Source organism: Staurois parvus, unplaced genomic scaffold (genome assembly GCF_062004578.1).
Source record: "Staurois parvus isolate SC_StPar_1 unplaced genomic scaffold, SC_StPar_1.0 ptg000347l, whole genome shotgun sequence".
NCBI lineage: Eukaryota > Metazoa > Chordata > Amphibia > Anura > Ranidae > Staurois > Staurois parvus.
Window position 1 is genome coordinate 6,637,797 of NW_028318143.1, and position 25,188 is coordinate 6,662,984.

At 41.5% G+C, this 25,188-nt stretch overlaps 1 protein-coding gene across 1 annotated transcript in view; it reads right to left on the reverse strand.

Moving 5' to 3' along the window:
* The window catches only part of ZNHIT6 (zinc finger HIT-type containing 6), a 67,324-nt gene extending 43,239 nt beyond the window's left edge, over positions 1 to 24,085 (reverse strand). The window contains exons 1-5 of the mRNA XM_089684420.1: positions 23,967 to 24,085; positions 19,306 to 19,371; positions 17,935 to 18,041; positions 14,451 to 14,536; positions 13,740 to 13,843 (exon numbers count right to left, since the gene is read on the reverse strand). Coding sequence (XP_089540546.1) covers positions 13,740 to 13,843; positions 14,451 to 14,536; positions 17,935 to 18,041; positions 19,306 to 19,371; positions 23,967 to 24,055 — 452 coding nt within the window. The 5' untranslated portion in view covers positions 24,056 to 24,085. The remainder of the gene's footprint in view (positions 1 to 13,739; positions 13,844 to 14,450; positions 14,537 to 17,934; positions 18,042 to 19,305; positions 19,372 to 23,966) is intronic.
* Between the last annotated feature and the right edge of the window lie 1,103 nt (positions 24,086 to 25,188).

Here is a 25,188-nt window from a genome sequence, read left to right on the forward strand (position 1 = left end):
GAAGAGGCTCAGGTAAGTATTGAGGGGGCTGGGGGAGCTGCTGCACACAGAAGGTTTTTTACCTTCATGCATAGAATGCATGAAGGTAAAAAAACCTTGAGCCTTTAGAACCAATTTAAAACAAATAAAATAGCCTGAATTATATAATATATATGGTTATATGTTATTTATTGTTTGATGAGTATCTCTAACTATTTTTTTGATAGAGTGGTGAGGGGTTAGGACATCTGTCAGGCTTTTCCAATGAGGACACCTATTTTGAAAACTACCCCGATGTCTCACTTCTTGTCGTGTCTCCAGAACAGAAAGTGAACAAACAGAAAAACAACAAGCCAGAGAAAGGTTCTAACCAATCTTGGTTGTATCCATATAAACATTTTGGCTATTAATACACTTAAAAAAAAAAAAAGGCAGATATTTTCACTTAAAAATATGGTTAATGATTAACTACCATGTTGGTTTGAAGAGCTGTCGCTTACCACGCAAATGTGCTGCTTCCCACCTCTGCTGACTAAAATGTACGTGTCTGGCTGGACTCCGCTACTCCATCTAGGGACAGCGCTGGTTTTCAGAGTAAACAGTCCCTTCTATATAAACATACCAATTTTCCCCTGTCTCTGAATCTTAATGCATTGGCCACATCCACTTATACAAACACAAGTCTGTGGTTGGAGGCTAGAAGAACCGTAAATGAGCAGCGATGCCCTGTTTGATGTGGTTAGTGGAAACCAATTCTTGGTTGAAGACTAAGCCCTGGGCAGTGCGCTGCCTTAAAAAAGAATGTTTAATGGTAACAGTTTATTAGCACGGCTCGTGACCACAAAAATGCTGCGACAACAAAAACAGTGAAGTGGACTTTTCATGGTATATTGAAAATTAAACTTGGTATCGGGAAGCAATAAAGCTGCTCAAAGTTGATGGAACTATATCAAACATTTGTGCGCAAAGACTAAAGCTACATAAACAGTGATGCTCCTCACTGTGACGGGCGCGGCGTCAGACCCCAGCCCTTCTCACCAACTTGTGACCGAAGGACTAGCCAATCTAAAACCGTGCTGCCACTTGCGTAACAATGTTACGCTCCGCTGCACCCTGCACAAAGATTTTCCAGCTCACTGGACCACAATCTATGTGCCCGCAGCCTGAGAGTGATTGTTACTGGGTCAGGTTAATTAGACGATTAACCCTTCACACTGCCACCACCACCTTTTTACAGAGAAGGAGGAAACTCACAAATCTCAGCAGTAACACTATGATGTTTGAATAAGCGTCTGTATACACACTGTCACCGCAGGCAGATGTATACAGAGGTTTTAAAACACACAGTAGCAGACTTCAGAGACAGGGATTTTTAGTTTGCATTAAAGAGCTTTAGAAACAGTTCAACACTTTTCAGAAAATAGGATTTATTACTAAAAAGGTCAAAATGGTGCAATAAAAATATTTACAGAAAAAGATGTAGCCAATATATATACTGTATATATATATATATATATATATATATATATATATATATATATGTATATATATATATATATATATATATATATATATATATATATATATAGGGATTTCAGTGGAATGTACGTTTTACTGCTACTCTGGAATGCTTTCATGTCCAGTGACTGACTGGTTTATAGCTTTACGACCAGGCCAAGGTAAGAGCCTGACAGACACCCTGGAACCAGCTAATTGGGTTTATAACCATGAAGCATATCCAGCTGTGCCCTGTGCACTCCTGAACTCAGCACACACACAGACCACATTCCTTTCAAAGAAAAGGAGGGGGGGAATGATATTTGCAGAGTATGATCCAAATTATGATTGTCATTGTCCGTATCTCTGCGCACAATTATCACACTCACCTAATCCCAATGAAGACCAACAAGAGGGAAGGCAGAGCTTCACAACAGATGTAGGACAAACTAAGGGGGTTATTTACTAAAACTGCATGGTGCAAATCTGGTGCTGCTCTGTACAGAAACCAAGCCACTTCCAGGTTTTATTGTCAAATCTTAATTGAACAAGCTGAAGTTTCACGCTGACTAGCTACCATGCATAGCTGCACCAGATTCTGACTGCTCCGGTTTTAGTGAATCTCCCCCATAAGTGTTTTACCTGCAAAGCACACAGAACCTTTCCATCAGATTTCTCAAAAATGGTAATCTTGCAAGTAATCCAAATGCGGATTGTCTTCATTGTATGTGGAATTGCCCCATTGTCTCTGTATTCTGGCTGGAAGTGAATGCTTTCCATTCCACTGTACAAATAATAAAGGTGCAGTGCTAAGAGTAGGAGTACTATCATGCAAATATCAACAGGGAAAGAGAACAGAGATTAAGAAATATACAATGTGCAGATTGGTTATCAAGGGCACATTGGGTAATATAAAATTATTGGTCAAAAATCAATATAGTGTCCAAAATCACAAGAAATGCGAGTATAGGAATCTTGCAGGGTCCCGTCTATCAGTGACGATAAGTGACCCAAAGGTGAAGGTAAATAAGTAAGTGGAATGCGCACTCAACAGAAGTGTGTTTAAAATACGCATGAAAGAAGTTTCCTCTATCAACAGATACATCAAGGTCATCTGCGTTCTGGTCAGGCTGCACTCCCAAACATCCTTTGGTCATCCGTTATGACGTTATGACAGGGCTCATCAGACAATCGCACACATCCGGGGTCCCCTTTTAGAATAGGCACTGCGGAGGGTGGCGCTCATAAACAGAGCCCAATAAGGGACATCACATAGTGTGATACTGCATAAATGAACTTTATTGAGGTATGTGGTAATCAAAGTAAACAATACTGACCAGAAAATTCAGGATGGCCACCTGCGGTGGCTTGATGTCCAAAGGCTGTAGTCGTCGTCGTCCCCCCCCCGACGCGTTTTGTGCTAAGCATGTATTCATAGGGTGCAGGGCTTTCCACTGCTTTGGGCTTGTCCAATATTCTACACCCTAAGAATTGCCTAATGGGCATTTTTGAAGATTTACCACTTTCTATGTATAATAAGCGGCTACTGCGTATGTTTTATTTTTAAGTTAAAAAAGTCATCCTTATGTCTTGGAAAGGTGCTCCTGTCGCTCGAGGCTTGGAAGACTATAGTTAATAGTAACCTCTATTTGTATAGCCTAACCCAATGTTTCTCAACCTTTCTATCAAGGCACCCTTTAAAATTCTGCACAATTTTGATGCACCCATTACAAAATGGAAACAACTAAATTAATAGTTTTACAGAACGCAGCAAATGTTAGAGGTGATTTATTCTTCCAAAGCAAATAAACCTTTACACACTGGTACTGACCAATGAACATCTTTGGCTTTGTGAAACTAAAAGAACAGGCTTGATCCACCTGATGGCTTGTACACAATTTTTCAGCAATTTTTAGGCATTTTGCCAAGGCTTCCCTGAAGAAACCTGAAGGCAATCTGGTTGAAAAAGGCTAGGCTAACCTATGAACTCTGAAAATGACCTGGTCTCTCTGAGAATATATGAGGCCGTTGGATAGACAGTCCTCATATGGCTGCCTCTGCAGATCCAGGATCCTTATTATTTACTGTTCTTAACTGTATAACCCTTTGGTTCCTGATAGCACAGATTTTGTTATACTGGATAATTTTCATATTGCATACTTAACTGTATGTAGGCTATTTTGAGTTGTGTTCCTGTCATATTGGGTTCACCCCTTTTGGGGTACTTTCTTTTATATGTAAACTTTTTTCCTGTTAACTCCCCGCTCCTCATCATTCCTCAGGATACCCTTCTCCTTCTTCCTAACCTACTTCCCCCTTTTTAATTATACTTTCCTCTTGTCTCCTCTTTCTTGGTTTCTTCCAGTTCAGAATATATATTTGATCTCTTAAACTTATCCCATTTTCCCCACCTTTCTATAAATCTCTCCATTATATATATATATATATATATATATATATATATATATATATATATATATATTTTCTACCTTACTTATCCAGTCTTATTTTCGGTACCTCTTGTGCCTGCCAAAATGTGGGTATCAGTCCCTTTGCTGCATTTATAAGATGAAATATTGCGGAATTCTTATATTATTCTATTGTAGTCTCGGTTTTATGGAATAGGCATACCCCTGGATCTTTCGAGATCTTAACCCCAGTTATCTCCTGAATTTGGTGAATTATCCCTCCCCCCGCCAATATTCCTGGATTTTAGGACACTCCCACCATATATGCGCCATTGTGCCCTTAATCCCACATCCCCTCCAACACATAGGTGAGTTATCTCCATATTGCTTATGTGCTACACTTGGTGTAATGTACCACCTAGCTAAACATTTATAGCTCATTTCCACCACCTTCATATCTACAGCCCCATGTGCTAATCTAAAGATTTTTTTTTTTTTGTTACTCAAATGATATTCCAAGTTCTCTTTCCCATTTCTCCATATACAGGGGGGAATTGACTTCTATCATTACAGTAAGGATTTTTTAAATTCGAGAAGTACCATGCTTCCTTTCCCTGCATGTGCTAATTGTTCAAATGGGTTCAGATCCGCTATTGTCCTTAACCACTTGCCATCCGCCTGCTGTTTATAAACGGCAGGATGGTGGCACTCCAGGGGCGGGTTGCCGTTCATAAATGGCACCCGCCATTTCTAGCTGTGCGCGCTCCCTGGGAGCGCGCAGCACCGTGATCCGGTGCCCGCTGTGTCCTCCGGACACAGTGAAACACCGATAGTCGGGCGGGACCTCTGTACGAGGTCCCGATCATGTGATCGCTGATTGGCCAATCAGTGATCACATGCAAAGTAGTAAGCAAGATGTCACTTGTGACATCATTGCTTAATACGTGTGAAATCTGTGAATGATCACAGAGATCACATGGTAGAAGGCTATTCACAACAGCCTTGTACCATGTGACAAGCTGTGACCAATCACAGCTCACTCAGTAGTTCTCAATGGCTGCAAGAATGTGGACAGAGAAGGAGAAATGATTGAGAAATGAGAAAGCAATCACTGTAAAAAAAAAAAAAAAAAAACCTTCATCACCCCCCACAAGTAGTACAGTGTCACCATGGTGACACTGTACTGCTAGGGTGACAGTATGTAAAAAGAAAAAAAAAAAACCCAAAACAAATATAAAAAAAAAAATAAAAATGTAAAAAAAATGTTTAAAAATTATAATTTTTGGTTATAAACTAATTTGGCTTATTTTTTTTTTTTACTAAAAAGATAACGGAATACATTTCGGCCAAGATTTATGATGAAAGATTATTTATTTGCAAAATTTTATAAGAAAAACATTTTTTCAAACTTTTTGGACGTTTTCATTTACATAGCAAAAAATAAAAACCCCAGCGGTGAATAAATACCAGAGCAGAGCAGGGGGAGACAGTGTATTACTGCATTTAAACAGTATAGACACTTCTTTTTAATGTTTTACATAACTATACCTGCAAAATGGGCCAGCCTGAAGTGATCTAGCAGGACTTAATTTTCTAATTATAGTTCCACCTTAAAGCTGAACTTCACTCAAAAAGTGAAGTACTGCTCATTCTCTCTCTACTCCTCTTACGGCCTATAATGAAGTTGTAGTTGTTTTGGGGGGAGCAAGAACTTTATTTTCATGTTACTCGCTCCCACTCAATCCTCACCTAGTAGAGGATGGTGTTACCCCATCCTGTTTATAGCCTCCTGGGACACGTCACACATCCCAGGAGGCTGGAGGACCAGTCTCCCTGCACCACTTGATTTTGCGCATGCCCAGTAGAAAGCCGCCTGTGTTTCATCAGGAAGTCAAAGCCAGTGACAAATCCAAGATGGCAGCGAAGAGGATCCAGCAGCAGTTAGAAGGCTGCAGGAAGGCAGAGCTGGATTCCATGTGGTGGTAAATACCTGTTTTTTTAAAAGTCACCAGCTACATCATCTGAAGCTGCACATTTTTAAATACTGAGTGATGTTCCTTTTTAAATACAGAGGGGTTGGTGGGTTCTGTAGTCCTGTCATAGGGTGTTTCACTAGGTCAGGAAGTGTGTTATTGGCAGGGTTGCCAAATAAAAATAATTGACGATAATCTAAAAAAAAAAGATAACTAACACAGCCACCACATCTAAGGACTGGTAAGTGGCTATATATGACACTTTTGTACATGCTGGAAAGGATAAGTTTCCCTTAAGAAACATGTTATGTTACACTGAAATTCAGGGTGTAACAGGTAACATGTTACGAACGCACTTGCTGGCACCCCAATCCGAAACCCCACTGTGGCAGCAGGCCAGGGATCTTCTCTCTGCACCTCCTGTCATAATTCAAATACAGCATGGCTGCACGAATAGACTACAAGTACCTCCTGCCATTGTGGCAAATGACTTGTAGTTCTCAACGAACTGCTAGGGCGCTAATGTGCACTCTCGTAGTTCATTGATCTTCCTGGACTTCAGGAACTGCTTGCCCATACAGGAGGTACAGGCAGATAGCTCTGACAGTTTGCAGGAGCCTAACATTGCACCCGTGATCTGATGATCATTGGTAAATGCTTTACAGGCTCCTAAGAAAACAAAATAATAAATGCACATTTTATTTACCTGAAAAAAATGTGCATTTATTTATTTTATTAAAGAAAAGGTGAACTTATTCTTTAAACCCTTAGGTCTACAGCCATTATAGAAGTAGTCAAATTCTTGACTTGTGTTTATATGGTCACAAATCTAAAAACAACATACAAATATCCGTATAGTTTAAACCTCTGGGCACATTATCCAGTAGGTTGAATACACACTACACACACTTCAGGAGAGCCAAGGCCATTCTACACCTGAGTACACAGCTGCATGAATGCAAACGCAACATCCTGCCACATCAGATGCAGCCACAAACACCCCTCTCTAGTCTGTACCACCAGCTGTCCTGTGTTTACCGCCATTCCCTGAACTGCGTCCAAGCTATGCCACTCCGACCCTCTGCATGTGAATGAAGGACTATGTTTACAGAGCCAGGAATTTTCACGTTTTCTTTCGGCTGAAGTATACAGAGGCACACTCATTCTACGGTGCAGAAAAAGAATGGACTGTCAATTCAGTTTAATTTGGCAGAGGACCATTACATTTCACATCCTGGGGTTACTCTTCGCTAACCAGACTACACCTTAATATATGCCTCGCTGAGGTGTGAATAGTCTCGACCAACTGTGATACAACTTACACGCCATTCAGAATTCCAGTGACAATCACAAAACAGACGCAGAGTAAACATCGGGCCAAACCAGACTGAATTCATCAGAGCTCAATGCGTGAATATATACTGCTAAGGGTAAATGATCAGGATGTTTACATATCCTTATAACTGTTACTGAAGGAAATGATTAGACTCTACAGTGGGTGAATTAATCAACTCGAGAGTTCAGACTACATAAATACAATTAGTAATCTGAGCAATAGAAATCTAGCTTCAAGGAAATGCAAGAAAAGATAACTAGTAAGCTTGTTATAGTATAAGCTATATGATCATGCTAGCTAACCGTAAAGTCCAACTCCGGACACAAGAAAAAAAAAAAAAAAAATGACAGTTGCAGCTGGGCCTTTGCCTTTGTTCATTCTATGTGGGGTGGAATGACATTAGTAGTTTGCACAAAGATGACAAGGATACTGGATCAACAGGTATTTTCTGTACTTGCTGAAAATGTTCTTAGCATTAAGAAAAAGGAAACTAATGCAGCCACCACATCTAACATTTGGTGAAGTTCTGCCCTCTGGCTTTTCTCAACCTTTTTGCCAAGATAACGTGTATTATCTGTTATCAGTTTTCAGGAACAGAACGCCAATGCCCCTCTACCCAGGAAGAGGCGCTGATTAGTAACTGATGATGTAATCAGATGGGTACTGTGGGAGGAATCCTTTCTTTTCAGGATGAATCTAACCTGGTCCCCTAGGCTTATCCCCAGACGTAGGCAGGCTCTAAGTGCTAATGCCTTTTTTTGGTAGAGATGGCTGCTGCAATTGTCTGTCAGGAGCTGGGAGGCACAAGGAGCACCCAGTTATGTGTCCCTGGGGGTGCCAGAAAAATATTATGGGTTTGGGATACCAATGAGTTTTACCCACACTATGACATGTCACTTTGCTACTTTACACTATCCACTTGGGAGGGCCTCCTGGCTAGCTCAGAGCTATTTTCATACCAACCAGAAGGCCACTTTGTGCAATGCACATGGCACTTTTTATTTATTGCATATATATATATATATATATATATATATATATATATATATATATATATATACATACATACATATATATATATATGTGTATGTATGTATCTCACAGGCACTCACACTGCATGCATTATTTTTTTTTTGTAGAGAGACAGGGGCAAGGATCCATGGCCCTTGGTCTTTTACTCTTCTTCCCAACCAGGGAACTCTCTTTGGGAAAGCCCCCACCCAGTAATTAAAAGGACCACCTTTGGCAGGTCCCTTGGGAGCAGGGTCCATCTGGCTTCAGCCTTTGTTGGGTTCAGGGACTGGGGCCCTTCCTCTTTGGAGTTTGGTCTTTTTCTGTACCCTCGTACACTTTGTTTTGTGTGTTGTGAATTCACAGTTCACTTTTTTGCTCACTAGGGATTAAGATTAAAAAAAACAAAACAAAAAAAAAAAAAAAAAAAAGCAGTGAGCTTCTTTTACATTTTCTGACTTAGTTATGCTTTAAAGTAGCCCTTCTCAACCTATGTACCACAGACAAACCCTTGAAATACCTTTCTAGGATCAGGGAAGCCCTAATAATAAATACTATATCAAAAGCACATGGTGCATTAGTGTGATGGCCAATAGGAAGAAATTTCCTTGCACTTGTGGTCTTTGAGGGAACCCCACGTTCCCTGTGCAGATTGGTATAAAAATGATTGGTGTCAGTGGCTACTTATCTGTAAGGCAGAAATTGCTTGTTGCTCATGGAACCCCAAGCAACCTCTGGAGGAAACCTGGCTGCTTTCAAGCCCAACTCAATGAAAAAACTTGCAGTAACCCCCACAGCACTGCAAGGGTTAAATGCTTGGTATGTCAAGGGTATTGTAGAATGGGGTTTATTCATTTAACGGTTTCCGTGCTCCAGCGCTCTCCTCCTCTGCCTGAAGCTCCAGTCTATGGGGAAAGCCTTTGCGTCATCAGAATAACTGAGAGGCAATGACTGCTGTTCTATGGTCTGTGAGAACTTATGTAGTACCCACTTTTGCTACCAGCAGTCAACTCCACCACAGACATGTATGAACTGTTCATATGAGTTATTCTCTTGGTACTTCTTCATTGCAGCAGCTGAGAATTCCTCAATATTGGGAAGGACACAAGCACATTCAGTTGTATTACACAACATATAAACCCAAGGAAGAAAATGTAATATATTGCTACTTAATCATTAGATGTGGTAACTACATTCATTTTTATTTTTCAACACCTACATAAAATATCCTTTGATCTTGCCTAATCTTGTCTGTTACTTCCTGTGAACCAAACTGAAAGCACAAAAACACATTATCTTTAAATTACTAATTCCTCCATCCCCAATGTAATAGAGAAGTCCAGCCTAGGTGACAACTATGGCTTCCTCCATAGATACAGTGGAGTGAGTTAGTCACACAGGCACAGGAAATGTGTTATTTTCAGGATTACCTGGTGAAAATAAAGGGGAAAAGCCTAAAGAACACTAAAACCAATGTAGAACCTTTTATATATGAATGATTGTGTTTGGGTTTAGATATGCTTTAAAACAGAAGTTTGGGATTACAAAACAAAAAAAAACAGCCCCGAAGAAAGAAACCTACATATATACTTAGATGGATGCCACATCTGTCCAATACTGCATCTGCCCCCCGCCACTTCTAAGACCGAGAACTGTACAATCAAAGACCGATGACTGCTTAGTTCTAGGTCTTCAGTGAGCTCTTTGCTCTACCCCTGCCCTGCATGCCCACTGGAGTGCTTGGCAGTGGAGGGAGCGGGATCGGCTAGCCCAGGTTCTCAGCAGCATGCTGCAAGGCTGAGTCAGCTGCCAATCAGGCATCTGGACGGATACCAACAATATGATCAGGATCCTTCCAGAGCCTTGACCAGCTCTGCAATTTGAGCCAACTAAAGGCTTTAGCCTGCTATTGGCTGAAAATGGATCACAGGAGTGGAGAAGGCCACAGGAAAAGCATGGCTAAAAGAGCTTGGGCCCAACTTCTCCTTCAACTGATACTGTAACCACACGGAGGTAAACTGCTTGGAGGAAATAAAGGAACAAATAATGTAATAAACTGTAATGTGGCATGCTTACTATTAAAATCAGGCTTTTCAAATTATTTAAGGACTAAGACTAAAGTCTTTCCTGACTTTGGTAGTCATTTTTATGTTACCCGTGCAATGGCTGTTCAAGGCAAGAAACAGCAAAACTAAAATTATTTCAATAAAATGGCTTTTTCTTGGCTGTTGTAATGCTTAGAGAGACACCCAGTGGCCAAAACATGCTTTAGTCTTAACACTTTCTGGGCCCCAGATGTGACTAATATTCTATTTCACACCAAAGACAGTCAACACTTTCTGGTATTATGTCGCTGCACTTTTAACGATAATAAAAAATACAACGTGCGATCCTTAAAAAATTAAAGAATGTAAAAAGCTGAATTTCAGGCATGGAAATTATTACATAGTTACATTGATCCAGTTTTCATCTATGTAAGTATGTATGGGTCACATGTCTGGGAGTCCTGTGGAAGCTGGAAATCATTGGAGTAGAAACTGCTACTATAGTGATCCCCACCAGCTTCCAATGCAGAGCGGCTGCACTGCTGCTTACTGAACACAGGAGGTCGCTCGCTTGGCACCAGTGACATTCAAAGAATGCTTTTCATTGTCTCAATGCATGCAAAGTGTTTTCTGATCAGAAGTGGAGATCATGATGTCACCATCACACCTCGACAAATCAGAGAAGGCTTTGCATTCATTGAGAACATGCAAAGAGTTCTCTATATGGCACTGGTGCCAAGCGAACAACCTTCTGTGTTCACAATGCAGCAGGGCAGGGACCTAGAAGCAAGTAAAGATCACTGCTGTGTAGTAGCAGGTGCCTACTTCAGTGATTTTCAGCTTCAAATGGGAACCCATTGGTCCAAGCTGGATCAATTTAACTATGTAAAATTTTCCATACTCAAACTTCAGCTTTAAAAGGCAAAGTCAAAGTGTCATCAAACCCACATAATTAAAACTATCAAAAAATGGTGTATTACATGCTGTTCATTTTCACTCATTCACTATGAGATTGGTTTTCTGTATTCTACATAAAACCTGGTTGATCCTGCTGTTCTCTATCTCCCCCCTCTGTCCATGTCCCCACATCAATTGGGGAATTTGCAGAACAGTGTTGACAGCTAGTGCACATATGCTTAGTTTTCAGTGTATTTTGTAGCCCGAGCATTTCCAGCCCATCACAGCTGAGCAGCCCATGTGACTAGAGTCACACATGTGGGCGTAACACAGTGGTAAAAGAGAGCCCACTCCCTCCCTCTTCCTTAATGCCCACTAACCAGGAAACCCGAAGGGGGACAGGATATTATATCCTGATTGATGGAGGCTTTACCACCCTTTTATTTTAAGACACAGGCTGGAGGGGCATGACACAGCCTGTGACTGGCAGAAATCTGCCCACACTATGTAACTGGCAAAAAATATTAATTATTTGATTTTAAATATATATTTGTATGACAATTTAAAACAGTTTATTGACATTATTTTTACTCTGTACTTTTCACTCTTGCAGTGGAGCTGTTCCCATGGCAAGGGTTAACTGCTCATTTCTGTCTACGGCACTTGAAAAGCCGTTTTACTTGATGCCTTCAGAGGACATTAGACCTGTCTAGTAATGTGGAAGAGCCTATGGAAGCGGTAAATAAATCTGTTGTTCCTGGTCCCTCTAGACAAAACCAAGCAGTGCAAGGGAAGACTTTTAGTTTTTTTTTTTTTTTCAGAAAAAAATATATACACACTCATCTACGTGGATGCAGCATCAATCTGATGCTGCATCTCTCCCCTGCTGGTTCGAAGACTGAGAGATCAAAGATCATTGATCTCTCAGTTCTCAGCCTTCAGTGAACAGAGAACTGGTGACTCAGCTCTGCCCCTCTGTGCTCACTGGAGAACCAGGCTGTGGAGGAGGCGGGAGGGGCTGGCTCATGCTTTCAGCAACTCGCTTAGAGGCCAAGCCAGCTGCCGGTCCAGGCATTTGGGTGGATCCTGACTTTAAAGTGGGGATCTTTCCAGAGCCTGGACCGTCTGAGTGACCTAACTGCACTCCTGTGATCCATAGGAGATGTAGGACCAAATTAGCTTTGGCCATATTTCACCTTTAAGGCCTCTTTCATGTGGCTGGTTACTTTCTGCTTGTGTTCAGACTCATGCATCCATCCAAAACCGCACTTAATGGCTCTGTGTGTGGTTAAATGTGAACAGTGGTAGCTACTGTCAGCCTGCCATTAGTTTTAACAGACAGAGAGGCCGCTGCTAAGCACATGCACTGGTATTCCAGCCATAAGAATCCGCTGATTCTTGCCACTGGAAATCGTTGGCCGCAAGCAACTGGCTGTGTGAATGTGGCCAAAGGGTAAAAAAGAAAAAGCTGCCAATGCTGGCTTATTTTATGAAATGCCTGCTTTATTGCCATGATCCTTGTCAATTCACTACTATCTGGTGAGCTGAACAGAGACAAGCATGTGTACATGGAAAACACCACACTCATAGTTCTAGATCAGGGGTCTCCAAACTTTGTAGACAAAGGGCCAGTTTACTTTTCTTCAGGCTTTAGGGGGCCAGACTGTGGCCATTGAGAATAGAAAATGTCCTGTTGTCGGTGGGAGTAAACAATGCCCAATGATTGGTGTCATTGGGAGGAACTGTTCCCCATCATTGGTGTCAGAGGGAGAAATAGTGCCACAACATTGGTGTTAGTGGGAAGAATAGTACCCCACTGCTGGTGTCAGCGGCAGGAATTATGCCCAATTGTTAAAGTGTTACTAAACCCAGGACCCTGCATTCACTATATCTGGTCTCCCCGGACCCTGCATTCACTATATCTGGTCTCCCACAGTACACAGAACATGGAAATGCAATTATTTTAGTAAATATAAACTGCTAAATACCTTTTCTTATCAGCAGTTAGAACAGTCTTGTGACTTCTATCAGTGTTCAGCAGAGCACTGGTTAAAGTTTGTAGGAGGAGTTTTCTTTCTGCTCTAGGAGGATGCAGGACCCCTGACCTCTGTCTGTACAGTGGTGATTGGCCCTGTGCTGATCACATGCACTCACCCAAGAAATAAACCTATCAATACACACCAAACAGAGCACGTGCAGAGTGTCTCCACTCAATAGGTCTTATCAGGAGTTAGGAGGGGGGCACTGGAAGAAGGGAAAGATCAGAGAAGACAGGATCAAGCAGCATTTTTACACAATGCAGAGCATTACCCCTGAGGTGCCACAGCGAGTATAACAAGCATGCCTTACTGCATATACAGAATGATTTTACTGTTGTGGGTTTAGTAAAACTAATGTCAGTGGGAGTAACAGTGCGCCAAAAGGATGAATAAACACAAGCAAAAGGCCACATCCACCTCCCGGGCCGCAGTCTGAAGACCACAGTTCTAGGTCACAGACTTACAGATGAGGGTTACTCACTTGCAGAATACAGGACATTACAAGCAAAAGCGGACTAAATGTCAAAGCGTCAGTTTGCAAAACAAAAACTTACTTTTTGTTATAAAATGTAGAATTTGCTCTTCTTTTTGAAAATCCAATAGGAAAAATTTTCAGATCTATGTCATGTTTCCGAGCTCGGTTCTTTAAGAAGTTCAACTAAAGAGGAAAACAGTTTTTATTTTATAACAGACTTGCAAATACAGCTTGCAAAGGCCTGTAACCATGAGACCAGGACACCTATACTGACACATATGTGCAATCCCAGATTTAATGCCTAAAGGTAAAGTGTGCATAAGCATTCATCATTCTAAATCCCTGCATGGGTTCAGGTACACAGAGGCTACCCAATATGGATAATGATTCCAGGATATACTGTAGATATATATTTATTTAGAGAAAATCAGCACAGCAATGAATCATTCACATAACTTTTTTTTTAAGGTAAGGGAAAAAGACTTTCATCAGAAAGCTGGTTTTTCATTGGTATCATACATCGGCAGCAGTGGGTGCTTTTCCACACACTACCATTCTAATAGACCCCTGATGTCTCATTAAAGAGAATCTATCACAGCAAAACGCCATCACATAGGGGACTTTTGGTCCCCTATGTGATAAAAAAATATATGATATATTTGGGGGTGTTAACTAACCTGCAGTCCTAAAAGGATTTTTTAAAAGTGTGCAAAAAAACTCAAAATCAACTCTAGCAGCAAATGGGTTAAACACTGTTTAGAATCATCAATTGCTCCCACAATATACGTACATATTTATTAGTTGTGTTTCGAGGTAAAGTTGAATCTCTTGAGGAGCGATCCGACACCCTTCCGGCATCTTCCAGAAAACGATAATCTGATGCATGAAAGAAAACAGAGGATCTTACAATACAGGAGACACACATGGATCCATTTATAGTCTCCTTTTGTCAGTCACCCAAAATGTCTTTCAAACTGGAACCTGGCATCTCTCCATTCTGTCCCCATAGACATAATTATGATTTAAGCGATTTTTCACTGAATCGTACACTCATTTGTTGGTGAAATGTAAATGTGTTTAGGTTATTTAGAGGCTGTGGGCTTTGTGGGGCATATTTAATTATCTCATTTAGTGTTCTGTGTGTGTTTTTCCTTTTTTGTGTGTATAAGATAGTAATGTGCCCTGTCGCTTTCATTTTTTTTTAAATTTCACTTTTTAACATTATTGAAAAATAATTAGGCTAATCAGGATAGTTGAAGGAAACTTTTGTACCTCTCTGGAGCTATTGCACCCTTAAAGTAGAACTTGACCTAATATATATTCGTGAACAGGCAGGAATTGTAATGTAATGCAGAAAAGACACAAGATATCTTTCTGTGTTTAAGTATTCTTACCTGTTTGTTTGCAATGTGCACTGAGTTGTTAGAGAGAAAACAAGTGGCGCACACACCTAGTGCATTATCCAAGGTTTATTGTAGGAGTGAAAGAATAATAAAAACATACTCACAGACAAAGCATGTATCTAAAAAGCATAGAAAAATTACAATGGCCACAACGGCAGGCAAGGTGTTCTCACTGTCAGTGCGGTCAAATGCCTCAACAGCAAGGCTTTTACTTTCCATTCATCATACATCTGCATCAGAGGCTGGTCATCAGCTCTGAGGAAAGGGATTCGTCCCCGAAACTCGTCAGCCATTTGACCGCACTGACAGTGAGAACACCTTGCCTGCCGTTGTGGCCATTGTCATTTTTCTATGCTTTTTAGATACATGCTTCGTCTGGGAGTATGTTTTTATTATTCTTTCACTCCTACAATAAACCTTGGATAATGCACTAGGTGTGTGCGCCACCTGATTTCTCTCTATCCAGTGGCTGATTTCCCCGTCTGAGGAGGGCTGCACCCCTGAAGCATTTCCTTTGGTTGTCGCTGTCCTGGTTCCCTTGGCTTCCCTTTTGGCTGTGCATATCCTGAGGCGCTGGGGAGTACATACGATATCCGGTGCACCGAGTTGTGCATGTGCAGCTCACGGTACAATTTCAGCATCTGCTGAGATAAATGAACTTCCATACATGCGCAGGAGTGAAATCCTCCCTGGCTCGGCCAATCAAAATGGCTGAAGGCTGGACCTTGGAAGATGGGCTGAAGATGTCAATGGCCTGTGAGGGGGCTCATGGACACTGCATCACAGGGAGTGAAAGCAATTATAATCCTACTTTAAAAACTATTACCTTCCCCACTGATCCTGTGTTTCACAAATAGCAAAATTTCCCCCAAATCCTCAGATTTTAACAGAAATTTAGGAGAAATGAAAATGTAAAATTTTGCTTAATCTCCAGACACAAGGACTTTTACTGGATTTTACTACGTAGCCAGAATAGTTAAGATGGTTAAAATAAGCAATTAAAGAGACCCTACTGCCTTTTGATTTTTTTTTTAGGAAATGATTATTTCCCCTTCCCTTTTACATTTCCTAAAACTTCAAAAAAACTTTACCTGTAAAAAAAAACAAAACCTCCCAAGACTATTCATTTCAATAAAACGCCCCCCATAAGATTAGATCTGTATTTAATAAATTGTATCCATGTTAATGTTATGTACCTGTAAAAATCCCCAGCAGACTTAGAGCTTCAAGCAAGTATTACCCTTCACTTCTCCCCCAGTAAACTGCATAAAAGGTTATGTAGAGAGGGGAGGGACGAGGAGCTGGGCCAGCACAGAAAATAATTAGACACTTCCACAAAATGAGTGGGCTATGACATGCAAGGAGGGAGGGGGCTGTGCTAGGGAACAGACTCATAATGGAGTGATCAAATTTTCTAGCACACTCTAAGGCACATTTCAAGTGCATAAAAAAAAAATAATTTAAAAGAAAAAAAAAAAAAAAACTGCATGTAAGCAACCATAAACATTTTAAAATACCTGATTTTTCTATGAGTTCACCTGAAATTGTTGGGGACAGGGTCTCTTTGGGAACTCAGATTCTCATGAATCAGTGTAAGCCCGGCACGCATTACTTGTACCAGCTAGATAGCTAATGGTCTGCCTCCGATTCCAATTGTCATAATAGGCTGTGATCAAGACTGTAGATGTAATATACAAACAAGTGTACCTGTGCTATCAAGGCTGCCAAAAGCTTCAGCATTTTTAAGCCACTGACTAGAACAAGCATGCAGATTAGAAAGTCAGACCTGATCTGCTTGCTTACCTTTCCCAGATGTCAACATGACAGCCAAACAAATAGCATTTTCAAAAAGACAGGTGCACAATGCAGCTGAAATGTTTTCCCCCACAACAGATTTTATTTAAAATGCACAGTTAGAGAAGCTGGGTCTGTTTAAAGAGAATCTGTCATGTTGCCTATTGTCAGAGCACAGGTCTTCACTCCTCCACCAGGTGGCAGTGTTTGTTTGAGCCTGGTGACCTGCCACTCAGGTACCAGCACTGCATCCTGGGAGGAAAGGGGGAGGGGGGGGGGTCACATGTGTGCTCATACCTGAAAATACTTGGGTTTTCACATTGATCCTGGACACAAAGTCATGGGGAAGCTTTGCAAAGGTGAGTATTAATGGGTGTGGGGCTCGCTATCAAGAGAACCAGTCACTTTGACCTGAGCAAAGACAGGTTCTCTTTAAATCTGAATTCCAGCCTTCCGTTCAGTCTTGCACAGCTGTACGAAATCATCTTCTGTACTGAAAAACTTACTCTGAGCTTCTCACAATGTGGATTAGAACCTGCAGTCAGAAAAAGACCCCATTTTCCTGGCCGGAGGACATCCAACATTATCTAGCCCTTTACTCCCCAACCGGATTGTCCCTGGCCCCTTTCATTTATTGAATTTCAGTTTTTAGTCATGGAGGCTCAACATCACATGTGAACATTACTGCAGCTTACTGTTTTCAGAAAGCTACATACCATGCTAGCCCTCCCACCAGGCATGATCTACCTGCATTGCCTAGGGAAGCAAAGAGGCTAAGTGATGACCCAACAGGGGTCAAAAAAAGAAAAAAAAAAGTTTTATTTATTTGGTTCGTTATGTTGAGGACAGGGACTGAAGGAACAAGGGGGAGGCAAAATATAAGCACGTTATACTTCAGCTACAAATGTTCCCAGCTAGTGTTACCTATAGACCGCCTTTCTAACCCAAACTAAAATAATAAACATACTAATAGATTGAAAAAAACTAAACACAGACAAGGCTGATATAAAGCCCCTGCTCTGTCCGCTCTGCGATGAGCTGTAATCATTCAGTCCAGGTATATAGGTCGTCACTCACCGCTCAGCAGGTCTATGTCACTGAATTTATTTAGGGGCACAAAAGCCGTCTTGTCTCGGACTCCGTTGCATTCAGAGTCCACTTTGTGCTTCTTTACACAGGGTAAACTGAGGAAAGGAAAAGAATCAGTAAATGTTGTGCAGGAGCAGGAAGTACATGAATCAGGGCTCATTCACACATACAGCTATACTGCCACCCCACTGAAAAGCAGTCCACAGTGTATGGCTTTTCAGAGGGCATTTGACAGGAAGTGAGGAGGTGACAGATCATCTCCATACTTCCTGCGTTATCCCTCAAAATGAGGACACACCACACTGCAACCGTGTGCACTGCATGCAGGTTTGGTGGAGCCACATTCACTTGTATAGGTCACATTTGGTGGCGGTACCACCTGCTGAAAGCAGCATGCCATTGAAATAAATACTAACAGTGCAGCGCTCACTAATCACAGAGACTGCTGCACTGTTATGTATTTATTTACCTGGAAGGTTATTAAGCATGAGTGCCGATTCTATACCTTTACTACCATGCCATTTGAGGGCGCTCTCACACCGGTACTTCGAATCAGTCCTGTACAAGGTTCAGCCCCTCAGGCTGGTTCGTCTGTGTAGTGAATGCTCTGAACTGTGACCAGGACCACTGTGGTTGTGGTTCACTTGTGGTCCAGTATAGTTTGATTCTGTGCCAGAGCACAGAACTCTAGGCAGCACAGTGGCTTAATGGTTAGCACTTCCACTAACGTCGTTGGCTCAAATCCCAACCGCGGCACCACCTGCCTGGAGTTTGCATGTTCACCCTGTGCGGGTTTCCTTTGAGTACTCCAGTTTACTCCCACACTCCAAAGACATGCTGGGAGGTTAATTGGATCCTGTCCAAATTGGCCCTAGTATGTGTATGTATGAATGTGAGTTAGGGACCTTAGATTGTACACCCCTTGAGGGTTAGGGACTGATAAGAATGTACAATATATATATATATATCTGTAAAGTGCTGCGTAAATTGATGGCGCTATACAAGTACCTGTAATAAATAATAAGTAAATAAACTCTCGACAGACTGAAGCACAGATCACCGATTTGGATAGCAGAGGGGTGCGCCTGGGAACACTTCCTCATAGTCCAGTGTGAGTGCAGACCAGAGGGGGAGTGGGGAGAATCAAACTTGGGCGAGGTTCACTTTAACTGACCCCAGTGTGAGCACAGCGTAAATTTGCAGCATATGTGTACAGCCCTAAGTGGCATCATTCCCTAGTTTGGGTAATGGTGGGCGGGGTTAAAACTGCTGCGCAACAACCTGCTTTTACCCCCCCTCACACAAATCCTTCCGTCTGTGTGAATGAGCCCTTAAGAGACAGTAAAGCGGTCATCTTACCTGCATGAGTACTTCATACATCGGGGGCATTTATACTTTGCCTCTTCGCTTCCACAGGTCTCACAACTGCAGGGGAGAGAGGATCGGTCAGAATAGTCCAGTCTACAGAAAACTGCTACAGCACTAATATGAGCACCCCACCTACACAGGTCTGTAGGAGTCTCCAACATGTGTGTTTATGCTCCATGTGTGTACATGGGGTAGGCTCAAATTTTTTTGAGGGGGTTTTTAAGCACTTGAGGTTAAAGGTCAGCCACTGGATTGGAAGGGCGGTATCTCAGTCATCGCGCAGCTGCAGCAATGATCAAGATATTATTTTTTAGAGCCAGACATTCCCTTCAATGTAAACGGAAAAGGCTAAGAAGCTGCTGGATTACTTTTACAAGCGATGGAAGGGGGTCCCATCATCCTCTTGACGCCGCTTTTACCAGGCTCTCCTGTGAGATCGGGGAGCCCAGTAGGGATGCCACTGGCAACATCGCCTTCTCCGAACACAATGAAAGAAACTAATCTTGTTCCTCCTACTGTGTGACATCAGAAACCGGAAGGATTTTGCCATTGCCAGCTTGTGTAGTAGCTGATCAAACCGATTTCGGTTTGATCTGCTGCTTTGGAGGCCAAAGGAGAGATCTGGGGTTTCATATACCCCAGATCTTTCCATAAAGAGGATCTGTCGTGGCCCATACATATGCGGTGTTGATCATCCCTTGTAATGGCAATAAAAGAAAATGTAAAGGTACAGTGTAAAAAAAACCCAAAAAAAACCCCTGAATTTAAAAAAAAAGAAAAAAAATTAAAAATCACCCTGTCCCCCCATGCTCATGCACAAAGGGGAACGCACACGTCAGTTCCACACCAACCATGTAGGGCATCACTGCAAATGTCCGAGAAAAAGCAATAATTTTAACACCAGACACCCTGTGTAAATCTAAAGTGATAACCTTCAAAGGCTTTTAAAGTGTCACCTATGCATAATTTAACCACTTCACGACCGGCCATTGTATATAAATGGCCGGACGGTGGCAGTTTATAAACGGCCTCCCCGCACCCTGCTTGTGCGCGCTCCCTGGGAGCGCGCAGCACCGCGATCCGGTGCCCGCTGTGTCCTCAGGACACAGTGAAACACCGATCGTCGGACGGGACCTCTGTACAAGGTCCCGATCATGTGATCACTAATTGGCCAATCAGTGATCACATGCAAAGTAGTAAGCAAGATGTCACTTGTGACATCATTGCTTACTACGTGTGAAATCTGTGAATGATCACAGAGGTCACATGGTACAAGGCTATTCACAATAGCCTTGTACCATGTGACAAGCTGTGACCAATCACAGCTCACTCAGTACTTCTCAATGACTGCAAGAATGCAGACAGAGAAAAAGAGAAATGATTGCTTTTACATCCTATATGGGTGTAAAAGCAATCAGTGTAAAAAACCATAGTGACACTGTACTGCTAGGGTGACAGTATGTAAAAAAAAAATTAAAATAAAAAATATAAAAAAATAAAATAAAAATGTAAAAAACAATGTTTAAAAATTATTTTTGGTTCTAAACTAATTTGGATTTTTTTTTTTTTTACTAAAAAGATAACGGAATAAATTTTGGCCAAGATTTATGATGAGATATTATTTATTTGCGAAATTTAAAAAAAAAAAAAACACTTTTTCAAAATTTTTGGACTTTTTCATTTACATAGCAAAAAAAAAATCCCAGCGGTGAATAAATACCACCAAAATAAAGCTTTATCTGTCTCAAAAAAATGGTAAAAAATTCATTTGGGTACAGTGTTGCATGACCGCGCAATTGTCATTCAAAGTGTGATAGCGCTGAAAGCTGAAAATTGCCCTGGACAGGAAGGGGGTAAAAGTGTACGGTCTGGAAGTGGTTAATGTACCATAGTTTGCTGCAGTTCCACAGGCATGCGCACTTTTAAAGCATGACATGTGTGGAACTTGGTTTACACAGCGTAACATCATCTTTTATATTTTCCCAAACATATGGGTATTATGTTGTGTTTATGTGCACTAACATTTATTCAAGTGTATTCTTTCCAAAAAATTTGAAAAACTGCTGCACAAATACTGAGTGACATAAAAAAATGCAACACCCATCATTTTATTCTCTAGGGCTTATCCTTAAAAAACATATAATGTCTGGGGGGAGGGGTACTAAGTAATTTTCAAGAAAAAAAAAAAAAAAAAAGCTTATTTTTACATGTGGGAGAGGAAAGTCAGGATTGGCCGGGGGGGTGTCAAGTGGTAAAGCATCATCTATTGTAATCTCATCTTTTACCAAATAAAGGGGAAATGCATTGTGTTTGTATGCACTACAATCAATTTCAGGGTTTTTTTTTCCTCTTGAAAACATCCATCTAATAAACAGTTATTCTACAGGTCCTCTGCTTTCAGAAAACAAATTTTGGAGGTTTATATACAAGTGATTTTGCATTCCTGGATACGGGGCGCGCGCCAACTTGGTTGTGCTGTTACTGGCTTTAGCACATGCCGATCACTGGGTCCCGGCCAATGATTTATGGCTGGGACCCATCAACCAGCAGAGCGAGTTCCAGGAGAGAGCTCTGTGTTGGTAAACAACACAGGGCTCCAATGACAGCAGGGATGTGCAGGTTCCTGTGTCCTGGCACATCCATTAGTAAAAGCATCATACACATCGCTGTCGCCCGATTGTTTCCACACACCCCACTACAGTTCCCACCTCCACCCCTTTCCCCATGCGTGTGAACTTCCCCCCACTTGCTATGTCTCCTGGGCTCCGCTTGCCCATCTGTGGGTGGCAGCGGGTAGAGGGGAGGAAGGACGGCAGAAACGTCCACTCTCCTCTCCTTTTCCTGACCCAGAAGTGACGTGTATGACACCACTTCTGTATCTCTGTTGTCAGATTTCCCAGCTATCGAGGCAGTGAAAGAATGTAATGTATTGTGATGTGCACTGTATTATATTCAGGGGAGTACAAGGGAAACATCCAGGGTCTTTTAGACTCCAGAAGTCTCATTAAAGAGAACCTGTCACCGAAAATCATAACATATTAGACTTTTTGTCCCCTACGTGATAAAGAAAAAAGTTGAAGCAGATTTCCAGTTGAATTAAAAAAAAAAAAAAAAAAAAAAATACAAAAACTGTAGCTGCTGACTTAAAATAAAAACACTTATCTGTCCCTCGATCCTGCAGTGTCCCCTAACCACAGTTGGTTGGCTGTCTTCTCTCCCCAGCGCCGGCATCTTCAGTGCCAGTAGTAGCGCTGTGCTTTGTGAATGGTCCCGTAGTCTTCTGGGACCTGTCACGTGTCCCAGAAGACTACGGGAAGGAAGGGGGGGAGGTATGGGGGAGGACAACTTCCACTTCCAATCACCATCGCACCGGAAGTGGGAGCGGGTACCTGTCAAATTCAGGTACCTACTCCCCCAAGGTGTCAATTCTTAATGGGGAGCGGGAAACAAAGCTTTAAAGCAGAAATTCTCCTTTGGGTGGAGCTCCACTTTAAGCAAAAAAAAAGAAAAGCACACACACAAGCACATGAAATCCCCCCTCCCTCAAATAAAAACATATTGAGGCCCTCCACCCCCACCTATACAAATGTAAACGCGCACACTAAGACGCCTATACATGAAGACGTCGATTGCGATACACATTACATATCGCTGCGCATGCCAGAATGAGATCAATAATTCTAGCACCAGGTCTGCTGATTGCTGGTGTAATATTTCCAGGCTCCTGCAAAAAATGGGCATTTCTTCATTTATTTGTAAAGGTGAACTTATCCTTTAATGGAGCAGACACCGGAGCTGTCATGCGGGACAAGTAGATTAGGACCCCGATTTAGTCCCCGGACCATCGTTTGTAGGCGCTATAACTTTCACACAAACCAATTGCAGGGCCCTCCTTTCCCTCTTGTATTGAACTGTATTGTTGCTGTAATGTCTCCTGTTATATTGTAAAGCGCTGAGCAAACTGTTGGCGCCATATAAATCCTGTATAATAATAATAATAATAATAATAATAATAATAATAATATAATATATACTTTCTGGGATTTTTTTTACCAAAGACATGCAGCAGAATACATTTTGGGCTGGACCGATGAAGAAATATGATTTTTTTTTTTTTTCAATTTATTGGATATGTTTTAACAGAAAGTAAAAAATAATGTTTCTTTTTCAAAATGTAATTTATATAATAAAAAATAAAACACCCAGCAGTGATGGAATACCACCAAAAGAAAGCTCTATTTGTGTGAAAGAATGATCCGAATTTGGTGTGTGTACAGTGTTGCATGACCGCGCAGTTACCGAAGTATAGCAAAAAATGTCCGGGTCATAAAGGGGGTGAAATCGCACGAAGGTCACACGGGGGATCTTCTAACTAAAAATAAACATTTTAAGATTAAATTTTAAAAAAAATTTGCTTCATCAGTGAAAGGGTTAACGTCCCATGATGTCACATGAACCAGTATGGACATTGTACAGAGTTCACTAGAGAATCCGAGGAGTTCAATATTTTACCACACAAACAGCCAGGCAGCTGGCATTTTCCTGGGTGGCATTTTCCTGGGTGACTTATCCAGTGATCCCCCCCCCCCATGCTTGTCTCCCCCTCAGTAGTATGTGATGGTACAGCCCAGTTCAGGGTCCGACCCCCTCACCTGCACAGAGACATCTTCCTCTTGGGTTGCAGTGTCACCTCTGGCTCGTCATCCAGACCCGGAGCCTCAGGGAGAAGCAGAGAGTCCATTGCAGCTCTCTGGAGCGCACGTGGAAACCACTTCCGGTGTGGGTAGACAGGCTACTGCCATAGAAACAGGAAGGTCCGGCGGCCATGTTGTGTGTGGCGGAACGCGACAATAGGTTGGCCACATTGTGGATGGCAAAGGATTAGATTTTACTCTAGAGGGAAGAGGGGCAGCAGAATTTCTAGGAGATGGATGGATGGATAGATGATAATAAGAAAAAAAAAAAAAAGTGTGTGTGTATTTTTGTTTTTATTCATTTATTATGGGATTATATATATGTAATTTGTAAATATATATGTGTGTGTGTAAGTACATATATATATATATATATATTGCTATAAGAATAAAAAAAATAGTAATAACAAATAAATAAAAAATGTGTGTGTGTGTATATATATATATATATATATATATTACTATAAGAATAAAAACATAGTAATAAATAAAAAATGTGTATATATATATATATATATATAAAATTTTATTTTTATTTTTTAAATTCTTTTATTATGGGTATGTAGCAACAACAACTTAGTGCTCATTCAGATGGGCATCTAAAGGGCAGCGTTTAGCTACGTATAGTTTTGTACGCATCTAAATGCAGCATTATAGGAATCGATGGGGTCACACACATAGCTGCATCTACAAATGAAACCATGTGCCATACAAAAAAAAAAAAACAGTTGCATCCAGGGCCATTCATATCTGCAGATTTGATGTGCATACGCCTGTAAGTACATGTAAATGCGTACGTGCAAACAGCCATTAGAACAATTGTACTCATCTAAATGCTGTACATGTTTAAACCCGACTATTTTAGGTGCATATTTTATGGAGGATCTTCTTTGCCAACCAGAACCTGTGTTCCAGGCAGGAAGTGTGCGTATGCTTGTGTGAGTAAGCCCTTAGGTCTCATTCACATGGGCTTACCTTTCTGTACACCTGTGTGAGGGCGAGTATTTGCCTGTACCAAGATGCACACGTGCCCAGTGGATCCCAGTGCAGGCAGTCCCATTCATGTCTTCCTGGGATGCACTGGTTGCATGGACACAGCCGCTGCTCCCAATTTGACGTGTGTGTGTGCGTGTGCTCACAAGCTCACACTGTCTGCAATCAGGAACACGCACCCACACAG